This window comes from Pseudophryne corroboree, chromosome 4 (assembly GCF_028390025.1).
Source record: "Pseudophryne corroboree isolate aPseCor3 chromosome 4, aPseCor3.hap2, whole genome shotgun sequence".
Lineage (NCBI taxonomy): Eukaryota > Metazoa > Chordata > Amphibia > Anura > Myobatrachidae > Pseudophryne > Pseudophryne corroboree.
In genome coordinates, this window is record NC_086447.1 from 856,402,844 (window position 1) to 856,417,651 (window position 14,808).

The window sequence follows — 14,808 nt, forward strand, 5'->3', positions numbered from 1 at the left end:
CATATTACATAACATTACAGTGCCATTCTGTTCATATCATACCACATTACAGTGCCCAGTTAAAATCATGCCACCCTACAGGCCCCCCTTACCATTATAACACTATACCAGTACACCATTACATACATCTTTCACTGAAATGTTACCCCATTTAGACCTGGCAGCTGTTCAGACCAAATTGTTTAGTAGGCAATTCTGGAAACTTGTTAGACACTTATATGAACTGTGTCTGGGGCCCTAGAAGCCCTGGACCCCACATCAGTGGCACCCCTGCATCGACAATAGTTATGTCTATGCCTCTAAAATAACACCATTCCCATTCTTTGGTAGGAGTCCTCTAACAAAGTCCTTAGTCTTTAGAGGGAGTCATCTAACACAGGCCTTAGTCGCTAGTATGAGTCCTCTAACACAATTCCCAGTCTCTAGTAGGTGTCCTCTAGCATAGTTTCAAGCCTCTAGTAGGAATCATCTGGCGTAAGTCCAAGTCTCTAGTAGGAATCATCTGGCGTAGTTCCAAGTCTCTAGTAGGAATCATCTGGCGCAGTTCCAAGTCTCTAGTTTGAAAACTCTAGGATATTGTAGTTCCCAGCATCTGTTACAGGCATTCCCAACCTTGGTCCTCAATGCACACTAACAGTGCAGGTTTTAGTGAAATCCAGGCTTCAGTACAGATGGTTAGATCAAAATAACTGAGATACCAATTAAGTCACCTGTTTTGAAACATGGATATCACTTAAACCTGTACTTTTAGTGTGCCTTGAGGACCGAGGTTGGGAATGCCTGCTCTAGTAGGTTCCCTCTAACATATTAACATGTGCATTATCTAAAATGACGTCTAGCATATTGTAGTTTCCATTGTCTATTAGTGTTTCTCTAAAAAAAAAATTACAATCCCTAGCAGTGTTCCCCTAGGTTTTTTTCACATTAACTAGTAGTTTCTCCTTGTATAGTTCCCAGTCCACTTCTAATTAAGTAATCACCTAGACAGTTTCAAATACCCTCTAAAAGTCACACAGCAGGATTTCTAATCCTTAGTATTGTTCTCAGTACCTAGTAGTTTCCCCCTGATATAATGCCCAATGCCTACTAGAAGTCACCTAGATACTGTACTGCAGTTCCAAATGTCCACTAATACTGTAGTTACTTAGTTACTAGTCCCTAATAGTAGCCTAATAGTATAGTTCAGAGTTTCCTGAATAATTCCCCTAACATAATTTCCAATCCTCACTAGTAGTCACCTAGAAAGTCCCCATATCCCACTAATAGTTAACAAGTGTAGTTCATAATCCCTAGTTGTAGCTCTATAGTATAGTTCACAGCCCCAAGTAGAATCCCTCTAGCATAGATCCCAGTTTCCACTAGAAGTCACCTAGATAGTTCCTAGTCTCTAGTAGTACAAAGTATATTTCCTGTTCCACAATAATAGCTAGTATAGTTCTCAGTTCCTAGCAATATTCCCAAGCATAGTTCCCAGTACAAATAGTAAACACCTATATAGTTTTAATTCCCCAATAGTAGTTACAAAATATAGTTCCTAATCCCCAGTATTAGTTCCATGGTATAGTTCTAGAGTAATACCAATCTCCATGCATCCATGCATCTGCCAGTGAGAGGAGTTATTATTCAAAATGTCAGGATTTCATCAAAGTTGACTTTTAAGTGTGGGGGCAAACTTGTCTCAGAAATGTGGGTAATCTGGAACCAAAATGCTCTATGGTGACATTAAAATGCAAACTAAGGCTTCAACTTAATTAGAACTATTATAATTCAGGGTATTGGTTACTCAAGTTTAAAAGCTACATGACCTTCAATTCTCAAATAAATACAACACAATCCTTAAAGTAGCCCTCTCATGATGTTGCCTTAAATTAAGCTACATAAAATTTGTTAACCTTGTTAGATACTGTACTGGGATCCCCATCAACGTAAAGAACATTAATACTTAAAATGTTCTTAAAAGCAATCATAATAGTGTTCTGTTTAAATCTTAATTTTAGTCCTCAGTATGAACAAACCAAGAAAAATGATCCCTTCATTTAAAATAATGTTGTTACGTTAATTTCTATTCACAGGCTCAGCGGGAGACTGAATTTGCAATGTTCTTTCTTTCTTTAATATTAATGAAAAGTGGATATAGAAATGGCCACTTTTTTTTTAAATCTAAAATTTTCTAACCAGACAGATTTTGTAATGCATAACACAATGCAGAATCCACGGGCTCATTTTATGCATGCGTAGGCTATGCACGCTAAGGTTGTTCATTTGAGAGTAGAGCTATCTGCTATCTAAGAAAAGAAACCTAGATAAATATGTGCAATGGAAAAAATATGACCATCATACTGTACTTTATTTAGTACATAGTAGTTTGAAATAATGACAACAAAAAACAGTACTGTACATGATTTTTTTCAAGTGACCTGATTGGAGACTGCATATGGTAAAGATTGTTAGATATAAACACATACTTAATCTGACAGATAGATAGATAGATAGATAGATAGATAGATAGATAGATAGATAGATAGATAGAATATGAGAGTCAAGAAAAAATAAGAAGTAAACCTTTGTTGGGAGCACTCAATCTCTAGATAGACGTATACCTAGTCTGATATTAGAAAGATGGATATACAGATATGAGATAGATTGATAGATACAGTAGATATGTGATAGATAGATAGATAGATAGATAGATAGATAGATAGATAGATAGAAAGATAGATATAGTAAATATGAGATCGGTAGATAATTAAATGTATACCTAGTCTTATATTAGATAGATAGATATAGTATGAGATAGATAGATAAATAAATAAATAAATAGATAGATCATTATCTTTAGATAGACAGAAAGATAATGAAATGTATACCTATTCCGATATTAGATTCAGAAAATAGATAAACAGAGATGAGATACTGTTGATAGATAGATAGATAAATGGCTACCTAGTCTGATATGAGATAGATAGATAGATAGATAGATAGATAGATAGATAGAGCGATAGATAATTAAATGTCTACCTAGTCTGATATTAGATAGATAGATAGATAGATAGTCTGATATTAGATACAGTAGATAGAAAAATAGATATGAGATGGTTATATAGATAATTAAATGTATACCTAGTCTGATATTAGATAGATAGATCGATAGATGGATAGATAATTAAATGTATACCTAATCTGATATTATATAGATAAATAAATAAATAGATATGAGATTGATAGATTGATAGATAGATACAATAGATATGAGACAGATACAGTAGATATGATATCGATAGATAAGATACATGGGGCCTAATTCAGACCTGATCGCTCGCAAGCGTTTTTTGTATGGCTGCAATCAGGTCCGAACTGCGCATGCGTATGCACTTCAATGCGCAGGTGCGTTGCACGGGTACAAAGCGGATCACCGCTCAGCGATGGGTTTGTTTGAAGAATCCATTTGCACGGCCGTTCTCAAGGAGATTGACAGGAAGAAGGCGTTTGTGGGTGGCAACTGACCGTTTTCAGGGAGTGGTTGGAAAAAGGCAGGCACTCCCAAGCTTTTGCAGGGCGGGTGTCTGACGTCAATTCCGGGCTCGGACAGGCTGAAGTGATCATAGTGGCTGAGTAAGTCCTGGGCTACTCAGAACCTGCACAAACTCTTTTTGTACAGCTCGGCTGCACATGCGATCACACACTTGCACAGCTAAAATACACTCCCCGGTGGGCGGAGACTATGCGAACGCTGGACTGCAAAAAAACCCTAGCGAACGATCAGGGCTGAATTAGGCCCATAGATAGATAGATGATATATGTATACCTTATCTGATATTCGATAGATAGATAGATAGATAGATAGATAGATAGATAGATAGATAGATAGATAATTAAATGTGTACCTAGTTTGGTATTTGATTGATTGATTGATTGATTGATTGATTGATTGATGTATACCTAGTCTGATATTAGAAAGATGGATATACAGATATTAGATAGATTGATAGATAAATAAATATAGTAAATATGAGATTGGTAGATAATTAAATGTATACCTAGTCAGATATTAGATAGAGAGATAGATATAGTATGAGATAGATAGATAGATAGATAGATAGATAGATAGATAGATAGATAAGTAGATAGATAGATCATTATCTTTAGATAGACAGAAAGATAATTAAATGTATACCTATTCTAATATTAGATACAGAAAATAGATAAATAGAGATGAGATAGATATATAGATAAATGGCTACCTAGTCTGATATTAGATAGATAGATAGAGAGAGAGAGAGAGAGAGAGAGAGAGAGAGAGAGAGAGAGATAGACATCGCTTGGTGGCTCCTATAGACTTCAAGCTCCCATTGAAGTGAATGCATAGCAGGAGTGTAAGCATAGCGTGAGCCCCACTATGCAGCGACTCGTATGCTGCAATGCATATGCATCACAGCCACAATGTAAAAGAACACATCTGTAGATAGATGTATATGAGATGGATAGAGAGATATGAGATAGATACTAGATAGACATCAGTGAGGTTCATTGGTCCCAAATGCAATGTGATGAATATTAGATCAACCCATGAAATTCTTTCCTTCCTTTGTGTTTAGGTGACATGTCAGCTGTGTATATTATTATTATTACCTATATCAGTTATACAAAAACATAAAATAAAACAGTACATTTCTGTAGTTTTCCCCAAGGCACTGGTGCCACATTAGCACATCTCTTTGAACATCCTATTGAATGCTTTATTGCCCACATTACATTTTTATGCTGCATCCCAGCAGGGAACAGTAGTTTTGTGGTGCTTATCACTGGATCTTTAATTCTTCTTTAAAAGCAAAACAAGTTTGCATCATTATTCAGGCCAGTTCAAAGTCCTTTAGAGAAGGCAGTAGGCAACATCAATCACCAGCAGTTTTCCACAGGCAGACTGAATAGGTAAGTGAGATAATTGCAGAAATGGGCTCCATGTGAGAGGTATTCCAGCAGGTGGAACATTGATTTAACTACCATTTAAATACATAGCCTTGCTTCCATTTTAAAGCAACATTGTTAATAGAAACTTTCTTTTTTTCCAATCACAGTGAGTGAAAAGCTACGGTAATTGACAGCCGCTGCCATAGGGTTGCATGTTCAGTCTAGTGTTTAGCAATAACAGTTAAAGAACCAGTGAACACAATACAAACCGTTGCCTTATGTAAGGAGAACTGAAAAAGCACATAAATATGAGATTTTTAGTCCAAACCCATCAGAATATAAACCACTAGAATAACATTGCATGGAGCCATTAAGTATTAAAGTCTGGTGGGGGTATAGCATAGGCATACGCAGGGGGGTTCCGGTTGCCCTGAAACCACCTCTTCTTGGCCAGCAGCTCAGATTATTCCAACGATAGCCATAGCATATAATATGATTACTAGAGCTGTCTGCACAACATGCAGTTTAAGGGACAGAGCAGAGCTGCTGCACATGACCAGTGGTAAAAGCTTATTCTACCAAGTTTGCTATGTGCGTGGATCTGAGCGATCAATCAGTGCCCTGGACCAGAGAGTAGCTGCCCATAAGAAGGGAATGAAGCCTTACCAGGAGGTGGGAGAATGTGCTTAGAAAGTGCAATTCTGTCTCCTACTGGTTCTATTACATTTTAGTATTTATTTATTATGGTATATTTAACCTTTTTCTGACTTTTTACTTATATTAGTTAAATATGTTTGATACAGCCTATACTATAGTCCATCTATTGTGTTAAATATTAATACTGTATTCCATACAGTATCCTGTGTATAAAAAGACCAATGTGTACATTAATATCCAGGGTCAGTCATAGGTTCTTCTACTGATCCCCTAGACTCCCGCACTTGCTCCAATGTTCTACAGAGTGGGAGGTTGTGGGTTGTATTTGAAAACCCCCTTCTAGAAATCCTGTGTTTGCCCCTGTGTAGTGTCAAAGTCTGATAGGTTGGAGATAGTGCCAGTCTGGTGGCAGGGAGTGTGCCAAAGTCTTATCTATCACCTATGCCTGCGCAAATTTTTCCAAATATGTCATGGGGAAAATGGCACCACCAGTAGATTCCATATGGGTGGACCTACTCCACAGCACACAATAGGTCTGTTCTGGGTGTGGAACCCCTCTTAAACCAGGGGACCAATTGCTTTTCATAACCTGCACCAATTTTTGTTACACCACTGCACCAAGCTCCTAAAATGACATACTGTAGCTACTTGTACTGAGCCAGTTGTTAAGGTTACAACCAATATCTCAAGATCAAGTAATGGAAACTTGTACATTTACATCTGGGATGTAAGCATATTTATAACTTACAGTAGTTTCATTCAGGTATAGTGGCTTTTAAAGGTGGCATGTACTTTGCATTTATGATGTAGTCTGGACACACAGTAATACCGAGACTTTATTATATCTGAAATTTTATATTTTAATATGATGATAATAATATAGATCTATTTGTGTCCTAAATAGTTCTTTTGTTATTCCCGGTATAAAAAATAAAATAAAAAATACATTATTGTAAATAGAACCTAGAGGTGAGTACATGAGCCATAAATGGAGATGTACTGTATGAAGTGAGAGGTGGACAAGTACAGATGTTGCCCATAGCAACCTACCAGCTTTGAAGTAGAATTTATCAGATACACACTTTAAAATGATAGGTAGAAGGAGATGTGCTGTGGGCAATCCATTAGTTGAAAAGTGAATTGCTCGCAGTTGCTAAAAAACAAACAAAAAAAAAACCCCCAAAACAATAGTTTGTCTCTAAGTGAATTAATTTGGGATATGTGTAATCTTATATTAAGAACAAAGTCATTCAAAATTTTATTTTGTTTTTCCTGAGCTATGTATAATACCTTTATACATTTAGAAAATGTATTCTACTAATGCTTGTAAAATGGGGATACATGATTGAGCAGGAAAAAGTATGGTTGAACTTAGAACAATCACAGCATTATAATGTTGACAGTAGCATTATTTATCTCAAGTGACTCCTGCATGCTCATTCATTGGTGATTTTGAAGTGGCAGAGCCTAAGCCGAAATCTAATCCTCTAAATGGAAACAACAGTCCAGAGCTGTAATTTAAGGCTGCTCTCCAACTGGTGCAGAAAGATAGTATACAATGCATTTGCAAGTCTATACAGTATATCCAAATTGTTTTAGAAATAACTCTTTTATACTTGTATATGGCCATATTTTACATATAGTTTTCCATTCTTCAGTATATTACTTTATGATTATTAAAAGTACATATAGTTTTCTATTATTCAGTATATTACTTTATGATTAATAAAAGTACATGAAAAGTACACTGGGTAGTATTAAGAACAAAAAGGTGCAATATATAATATGGATTGGATTTTTATATTAAACAATGTAACAAAATATACAGTAGAGAAGGGAAAACATCTAAAAACTGGCTGTGAAATTGTGCAAACACTTTATACTATTTTGAGTTATATACTATTTTGAGTTAAACTAATGTCATTATGCAGTATATGGTAATAAAAGACTTAATTGTAGAATGTGGTATTTATAAACATTGTGATGGCTATATAGAGTATTAAATACAATTTAAAACTTTACTCATTACAGTTTGAGGTTATGCTGTGTACACAGGTTTATTTCTCATGATATTTTCAGAAAGATGGTACCAGCACAGGGTCTAGCAAAGAGCTAGAGTCTTTACTCTCTTCTGCCCATGCTCCATCTATCACAATACAGTACATCACCGGAAAGATGGTGCCACTGTACCAGGTATGGGTGGGTGCCAGCTGCACACAGGAACCCAATATGTATTTAGACACCCTCTGACTCATTGTGAGATATTTTACCAAGCATACAGACTCATCATGACTCACAGCAGAACTGAGAGCCTGACACAAAGCTATAGCCATGGCACAGTGCATTGTAAGCTTGTGTATCCTCCTCACTTTGCATGGCTTTGACCTAGGCATTAAACTAGATCAGTGGTTCCCAACTCTGGTCCCCAAGAACCCTCAACAAGCCATGTTTTAAAGATTGTTGCATGTGGAAGCAGATGGGATATTTACTTGCAAAGCAAAATAGATTAACATACCTGTGCATGATTAAATAAATCCACAAACCATGACCTTTTGGGGGATCCTGAGAACTTGAGTTAAGAACAACCAACCTAGATTAATCATGTACCAGCTATATTTTGATAGCATTCAGCTTGTTTCACATTACTGTCACAAAAGAGATACTGTAACTTGTACTTTGTGTGGTATGAAACCTATAGGTGACATTGTAATGACTTGTAAAATGTAAGTGTCTAATTTTGTTGGAATAATTTTTTGATAAGCACTGAACCACTCCTTTTTGGGTAAGTACTACAGAAAGCTGTTACTGGAAAAGTTGCTCTGTGTCTATAGCAATTATTACTGGTGTCAGCTCAGGCAGATGTTATTTGTAAATTTGCTACCGGTTTACTACACTCAGTCACAGTCTTTACTTAAATGTGAAAATTGCTGCTTATGCCAATATTCAGTAATAACCAATTTATTTTTTCTTCTTTTCTTTAGCAAACCCAACAAGAGCAGGTGGGAGAGAGATTCCAGGCTCAGCGGAAGTCATCAGAGAATCCAGTAGCACAACCGGAATGGTGGTTGGGATCGTCGCTGCAGCAGCCTTGTGCATCCTCATCCTCCTTTATGCCATGTACAAATACCGAAACAGGGATGAAGGCTCCTATCATGTTGATGAGAGCCGAAACTACATCAGTAACTCAGCACAGTCCAACGGGGCTGTAATCAAAGAAAAACAACCAAGTAGTGCTAAAAGTTCTAACAAAAACAAGAAAAACAAGGACAAAGAATATTACGTCTGATTCCAGCCACGTAAAAAACACGTGTATAGAAATAGTCTTCAATTTATCTGAGACATAAAAATTAACAAACTTATTTACTTTTACTTTTTACGAAGCACATTGAGAAAAAAAAAAAAAAAGAAGACAGGGAATGCGGTCAGAAAGGAAAGACTGTTTTTAAAAAAAGTTACAAAAATAAAGAAAAAAATCTATATATAAAACAAGCATATTATGGTTTTGTTTCCCAGAAAAAAGGAGCCAAACAAGATTCCCGACTATTCGCAGTGTTTTCATTTACTCTGATTGTCCGTTTAAGTGGCGGGAATGTTTTTGGAAAGACGCTGATTGCACAAAAAATTCCTATAGCACAGAGTAATTTCCAACATTGAGGCACAATTAAAACAAAAGATGCTACCTATGATTCTGGATAGAGCCAAAGTGCTAGCGCTTTCTTCAAAAGTAAGTTCTAATGCCAGCAAAGACTTGTCTGAACTTGCAAACGTTGGTAGTTTGCGGCATTGTGCAAAGAAGCAATGATTGTGACACACTTGCTACAAAGTGCTGGCTTTTCTGAAGACTTATGAAAGAAAAAACTTTTACAAAGCCCCTTTCTGGTTGTGAAGAATATGTTATGGAGGCCTTAATTTCAGAAATTTGGAATATGGCCCTTTTTCAAAAATAAAATAAGAGGGATAGATGCAATCATTTAAAAAAGTTCATGCACGCTTAATATGTTACTACATATGTTTATATAAAACACATCTATACGTGCTTTCTGGACTGTGACAAGTGACGTTTTATAGCCTGTTGTATAGACAATGCAAAATATATCTGCTCTTCAGCCATTTTTGGTAAACTAAATGTTCTAAGTGTTGCTAGGTATAGAAAGTTTTCTGATGTCTGACACAACAGACGTGTTTCAGTTAATTGCTGCCATTATCCCAAATTTTTATTTTAAATTTTTAATTCTTGTGAGTATGCCGCTGGGGATGTGTATGAATGTAAATAGAACATTTTTTTAATATTATACAGCACAATAGCCAACATTCCGCTGCAGCCAACTTACAGTATGTTGGGCCACGTGGTGTAAAGGTATCAAATACAGTCCAAATAAATTAACTCATTCAAGTCACTGACAGAGGCATTTCGTAATTTGTTTTTCTAGCTAATTAACTCTTTTTACTATTTAACACTGTTGCAGAAGACACCTTTTTAAGCTTTTGAAGAGATAAACCAATTATTACACCATTAACAGACCTTGACATTTATTAAAAGAAAGTATTGAATGGAATTAGCATGACTTTTAATTGCCAAGATACGTACAAGTAACAGGATTGGAACTAGTAGGTGGGTTTTTTTTCATTAAAAAAATGGCCATTTGATTTACTGCAGTTTAATTAATGCAAATAATATATTTTTTTCCAGCCAAGAATATATAATATATCAAAAGGAAATTGTTTAGATTTGGATATTTCAGTAGAGTACAGAATGTTTAAATACATTTTCATTTTTCCAACATTATAAAGTAAGTTTCTATTTAAGAAAAAAATAAATTTGTTCTTGTTTAATTAAGCTTGCTGAATAAGAGTTTAGAGTCACAGATCACTAATAAAGAAATGCAAAAAGAATATATTAACCTAAAAGTGGGTTCTTCAAGAGTACTCAGTCTTTTCACTTGAAGGCCTCCCAGGGGGAATATAGATGTTCAGACATTATAGACAGGAAGAAAGAATTTAAAATTAATTTAAACAGCAGGGGCAACAAAGCAAGAGACTTTGTTTTATTCACTAGGTTACTGATGATAAGCAGTGCTTAAATTCCAGACATGTTCTCAAAAGTTTTCAAAATGCCATGCAGTTGACAAAAATATTATTAGTTAGGGCTTGCCCAATACATTTAGTACTTGAGAAGGGTATTTTTACAGGAGATTTTTTGATAAATTGGTGAAACAGATTGCTTGTATGAAAATAATAGAGTTTATCAAATAATTTTTCCTGCTAGAATCTTAAGAATCCTGTTTGGACATCACTGAAAGTCAGCTGTACTCAGGGAAAGAAAGGTACTTTATGTTGTATTGCACAGAAGGCGTGAAATGTCTGTCCATGATTGTAGGTCTCTGGAAAGGATGTACAGTAAATAATATACCCCAAACAAGTCTTGCCAAATTGATAAATTGAAGTTGCTACCGTATCTAAGTAATACCACACTTTTATAAATTACGGTGTATGTTATTTTAAATAATGACAATATCAGTTGTTTGTTTTGGTATTTACTGTGTATTTACCTATTTTGCCAACACCTTTTATCCATTTTATCATTTATAAATTAACTATAAGTTACTTTATAGTTACCATATGGTTGTTTTACTTATATTCATGTTTTATTATTAATGCTTCATATTTAGTTGAAATATCTATTCACAATATGTTTTTATGTATTTTGCAAGAACATGTCAACATTGTATCATGTCAATCCTTTCATAGAATAAGGATGCACCAAACACATTTTACTGCACCGTGTTTCGGGACCCATTTGTAATGAAAGGTTAGGTACATTTTATGGATTGCATTTGGGTTTTATTTTCCCATATATATTTGCTGTACGTCATCTGGATGAGGTGGCTTATTTCCAATCCTGTAATGTGTTGCCTTTACAACAAAAATCAAAAAGTGTGAAATGATTTATTCCCAAACAAAACAAGAGGCCCAAAGCCAGTTTATTGTGTTTGTGTGATAGATATTGAAAATGAATTTATTTTGTTGCAAGGCCAATTTATCCATTACTGGAAATGCTAAGCAAGTGGAATTTATTGTTTTGTTAATAAAATGTTTCTTAATACACTATTTTGTTTTTATTTTTTATAAAGCTTGTAGAGTGGGAAATAACCTCAAACAGAAAATTTGGAAATTCTATTATGCTGCATTAGATAGACCAATGTATTATATGGCCGCTTCTGATGGAAAATATATTTACAGTGAAATTGCATGTACTGTTGTCTTATAGCGCTCATAATATCTGGATCAGAATCCAATTAAACATTTTTCCAATTCAACTAGACTTCAGCATCACTGAGACAATGGAAATATATAGTGCTGTCTCTAAGCCACTTTATAGATACAATATGCAAATAACAGACACCCATTGTGAAGAATTGACTTCTTGGTAATGCAATGTATATGGCAGTGTTTTATGAGAGTGGCTTATTTGTATATTCCCCAATGGAGTAAAAGAAAGATCCACCTAATACACAACATTCGTATTGGAATTTGAAATAAGATTTTGTGAGAAAATAATTCACACTTTTTTCTGATCCTCCAAAACTATGAACATTGTGGGTGCTAGTACATCCCTAACACATTTCTTTGAGTAGCCAATAGTTTGATTCATCCTAGGATAATTGTGGCATAATATAGTGATTTCACTGATTAATATGGAAGAAAACATGAAGAGTAAAAATAGAACTACCCAATAGGTTACACTAATTTCTGAAAGTAAATGTCTTAATTTGTTTAGATGTTCTGCCTACAGTATTATACTAAGGAATGCAAAGTAGTAACTCATGTTGAGTTGACGTGCCGTCATCACGATTGGATATAAATTGATCAAATTTTCTTTCTGGTATAAAAATACAATAGTAATCCAAATTCTAGAGGATTCTGCTTTTGTCAAAAACAAACAAACATTTTTTATAACTTTCCTTTGTATTAAAATCCTCATATGCTATTGTTATCTACAGCAACTCATAAATAAAAGCCTGACAGAATCTTAAAACTCTGCATGTTTAATACTTACGTCTATTTCTTTTTGTAAATAAGAACTTCTGTATACTGCGAAGAACTCATGATGTTTGCAAATACAAAGTAAACAACATACAATACATTTCTGAAGACAGCGACCACGTTCATGGGTTTTGTAAAGAGAAACTAAGCTGAGCCACACGTAAGTCCAAGTGCAATTACTTGGTTGTAACTGGGTGGCCAACGGTGCCTTCACATGCCAGAGAAGTATTCAGTGGGTGTGTCATGGGTGTAAAGCCAGAGTTACAATAAAGTGTGAGTTGTGCATGTGGATTGTGCATGTTCAGTTGTATCTTCTGAAACATACATGGACTAGGCGTAAGTGTTGCTAATGGTGTGGAGAGCTGCCTTTGCGGCTGGTGGGATGGGGATAGTGTGCGCTCAAGGATAGGATAATTTTATAGGATTTATGATCACTTTAGGCATCCAGAATTGCCTATTAATAACCCTTTCAATCTCACTTCAATAATATTGTTTAACTAAAAAAATATAATTTTTGCATGTAGGAGCAAAGATAAATGAGCGCACCTAATCCACATTTAGAAACTACACCCCCACTATGCCTGCTAATTTCCATCACCAGATAATTTACTACCCCATTTAGTTAATTTTCACTGCAGGGATGCATTTTAAAAAAAAATACATTCACAGTAAATTAGGTCCATGTAGATGATAGCATGGAATTAATAATGTATCTAGCAAAAGCCACAATGATGGTAATTCTTCCGTCAAAATATATCCTGCGGATTATTAAGTCTATGCAACTTTTATGGTTTTATTATACTTTATGCATCCAGGCTAATCTCACAAACCAAACTGGAAGTTGTGTCTCATTTTTATCATTTTGTACTGCCTATCTAGGTTCTGAACCAACTTCTCTAAACAGATACTGTCCAGCCACTCACTCTCAATACACCCCAGTAGTTTCAGGTTGCCTCAGGTTGAGCCAGAGTTCTATTGACTCAGATTATTTCATTCTCTTCAACCTCATTCTTTTTACATATGTATCTGTTGCTAAAACATGGACAATGAAAGATAATGTATTCCCAGATATAATATTACTTAATAATTAAGCCTAACTTGTACCTACTGTAGCATGAAAGTCCTAGACATGGTTTTATGTATAACATAAACATGGTTTATGTTCTTTGCAGATTAATAATTAAAAATTTTGACAAGTAGTCTGTGAGTAGATAGGATAGGAGTGAGGATGAACAGTTGGCACTTGAGTAAACTCCTATAAAAAGATTCTTTTTACACAAACTGTATATCCAATAATATCCATTAAATACATACAATAGAAAGGTATAAAACATGACTCAATACCTAAATGAATATAATGCTACTCCCACCATGGAACCGTTAGAGGTTTACACATAAGCCAGACAGATGCTAGATCTATTTTTCTTTCCCAGGCTAAAACAAACATTTTTTTTCTAATGTAAATACTTCCATTGGGGAAACAAAGTGAATTCGCTAATTGGCCACTATGTCTAGACACTGGGGGTGCAATAAAATAATCACAGCTTTTAGGCACCCTAACACTAGGGTACTAGACTCTAATCAGTCAAACATTTTTGGCTCACTTTGAATCCTACTGCTCCAAGTTATTTGGTGCTTACCTTTTGACTTGGATAAACATGATTTACTTTTTCAAGACACTGCAGCCCCACCTCACCGAGATTCAAAGTGACATACTCGCTCAGGCTATTTCTCTTGAGGAGGTCCAGATGGCATTCTCTCAACTTAAATTAAATAAGTCCCTGAGTCCTGATGGCTTGTCAAATGAATATTATAAAATTCCAGCCCCCTCATGTGTAGGGAGGCCAATCCCAGGCCGTTTTTTCAATCCCGGGATTCGGGATTGAAAAACGGTCGATCCCGGGATTGCAGTAGGGATCAGTGAAAGTTGTAGGGAGCAGCGCTGGAGGGAGGGTGTAGGTAGCGGTGCGGGAGGTGGGGAGTGTGTAGGTAGCGGTGCGGGAGGTAGGGAGTGTGCAGGTAGCGGTGAGGGAGCTAGGGAGGGTGTAGGTAGTGGTGCGGGAGGTAGGGTGGGTGTAGGTAGCGGTGCGGGAGGTAGGGACTGGGAGGGTGTAGGTAGCGGTGCGGGAGGAAGGAAGAGTGTAGGTAGCGGTGCGGGACTCAGGAGGGAGGGTGTAGGTCGTGGCAGGGAGGGTTGGT

At 35.9% G+C, this 14,808-nt stretch overlaps 1 protein-coding gene across 23 annotated transcripts in view; it reads left to right on the forward strand.

Annotated features, from left to right (window-relative positions):
* Positions 1-11,668, forward strand: part of NRXN1 (neurexin 1) — a 1,686,961-nt gene extending 1,675,293 nt beyond the window's left edge. For all 23 annotated transcript variants that reach the window (XM_063918664.1, XM_063918680.1, XM_063918665.1 and 20 more), the window contains one exon: positions 8,547-11,668. In XM_063918664.1, the coding sequence (XP_063774734.1) occupies positions 8,547-8,851 (305 nt within the window). In that variant the 3' untranslated portion in view covers positions 8,852-11,668. The remainder of the gene's footprint in view (positions 1-8,546) is intronic.
* Positions 11,669-14,808: the final 3,140 nt, after the last annotated feature.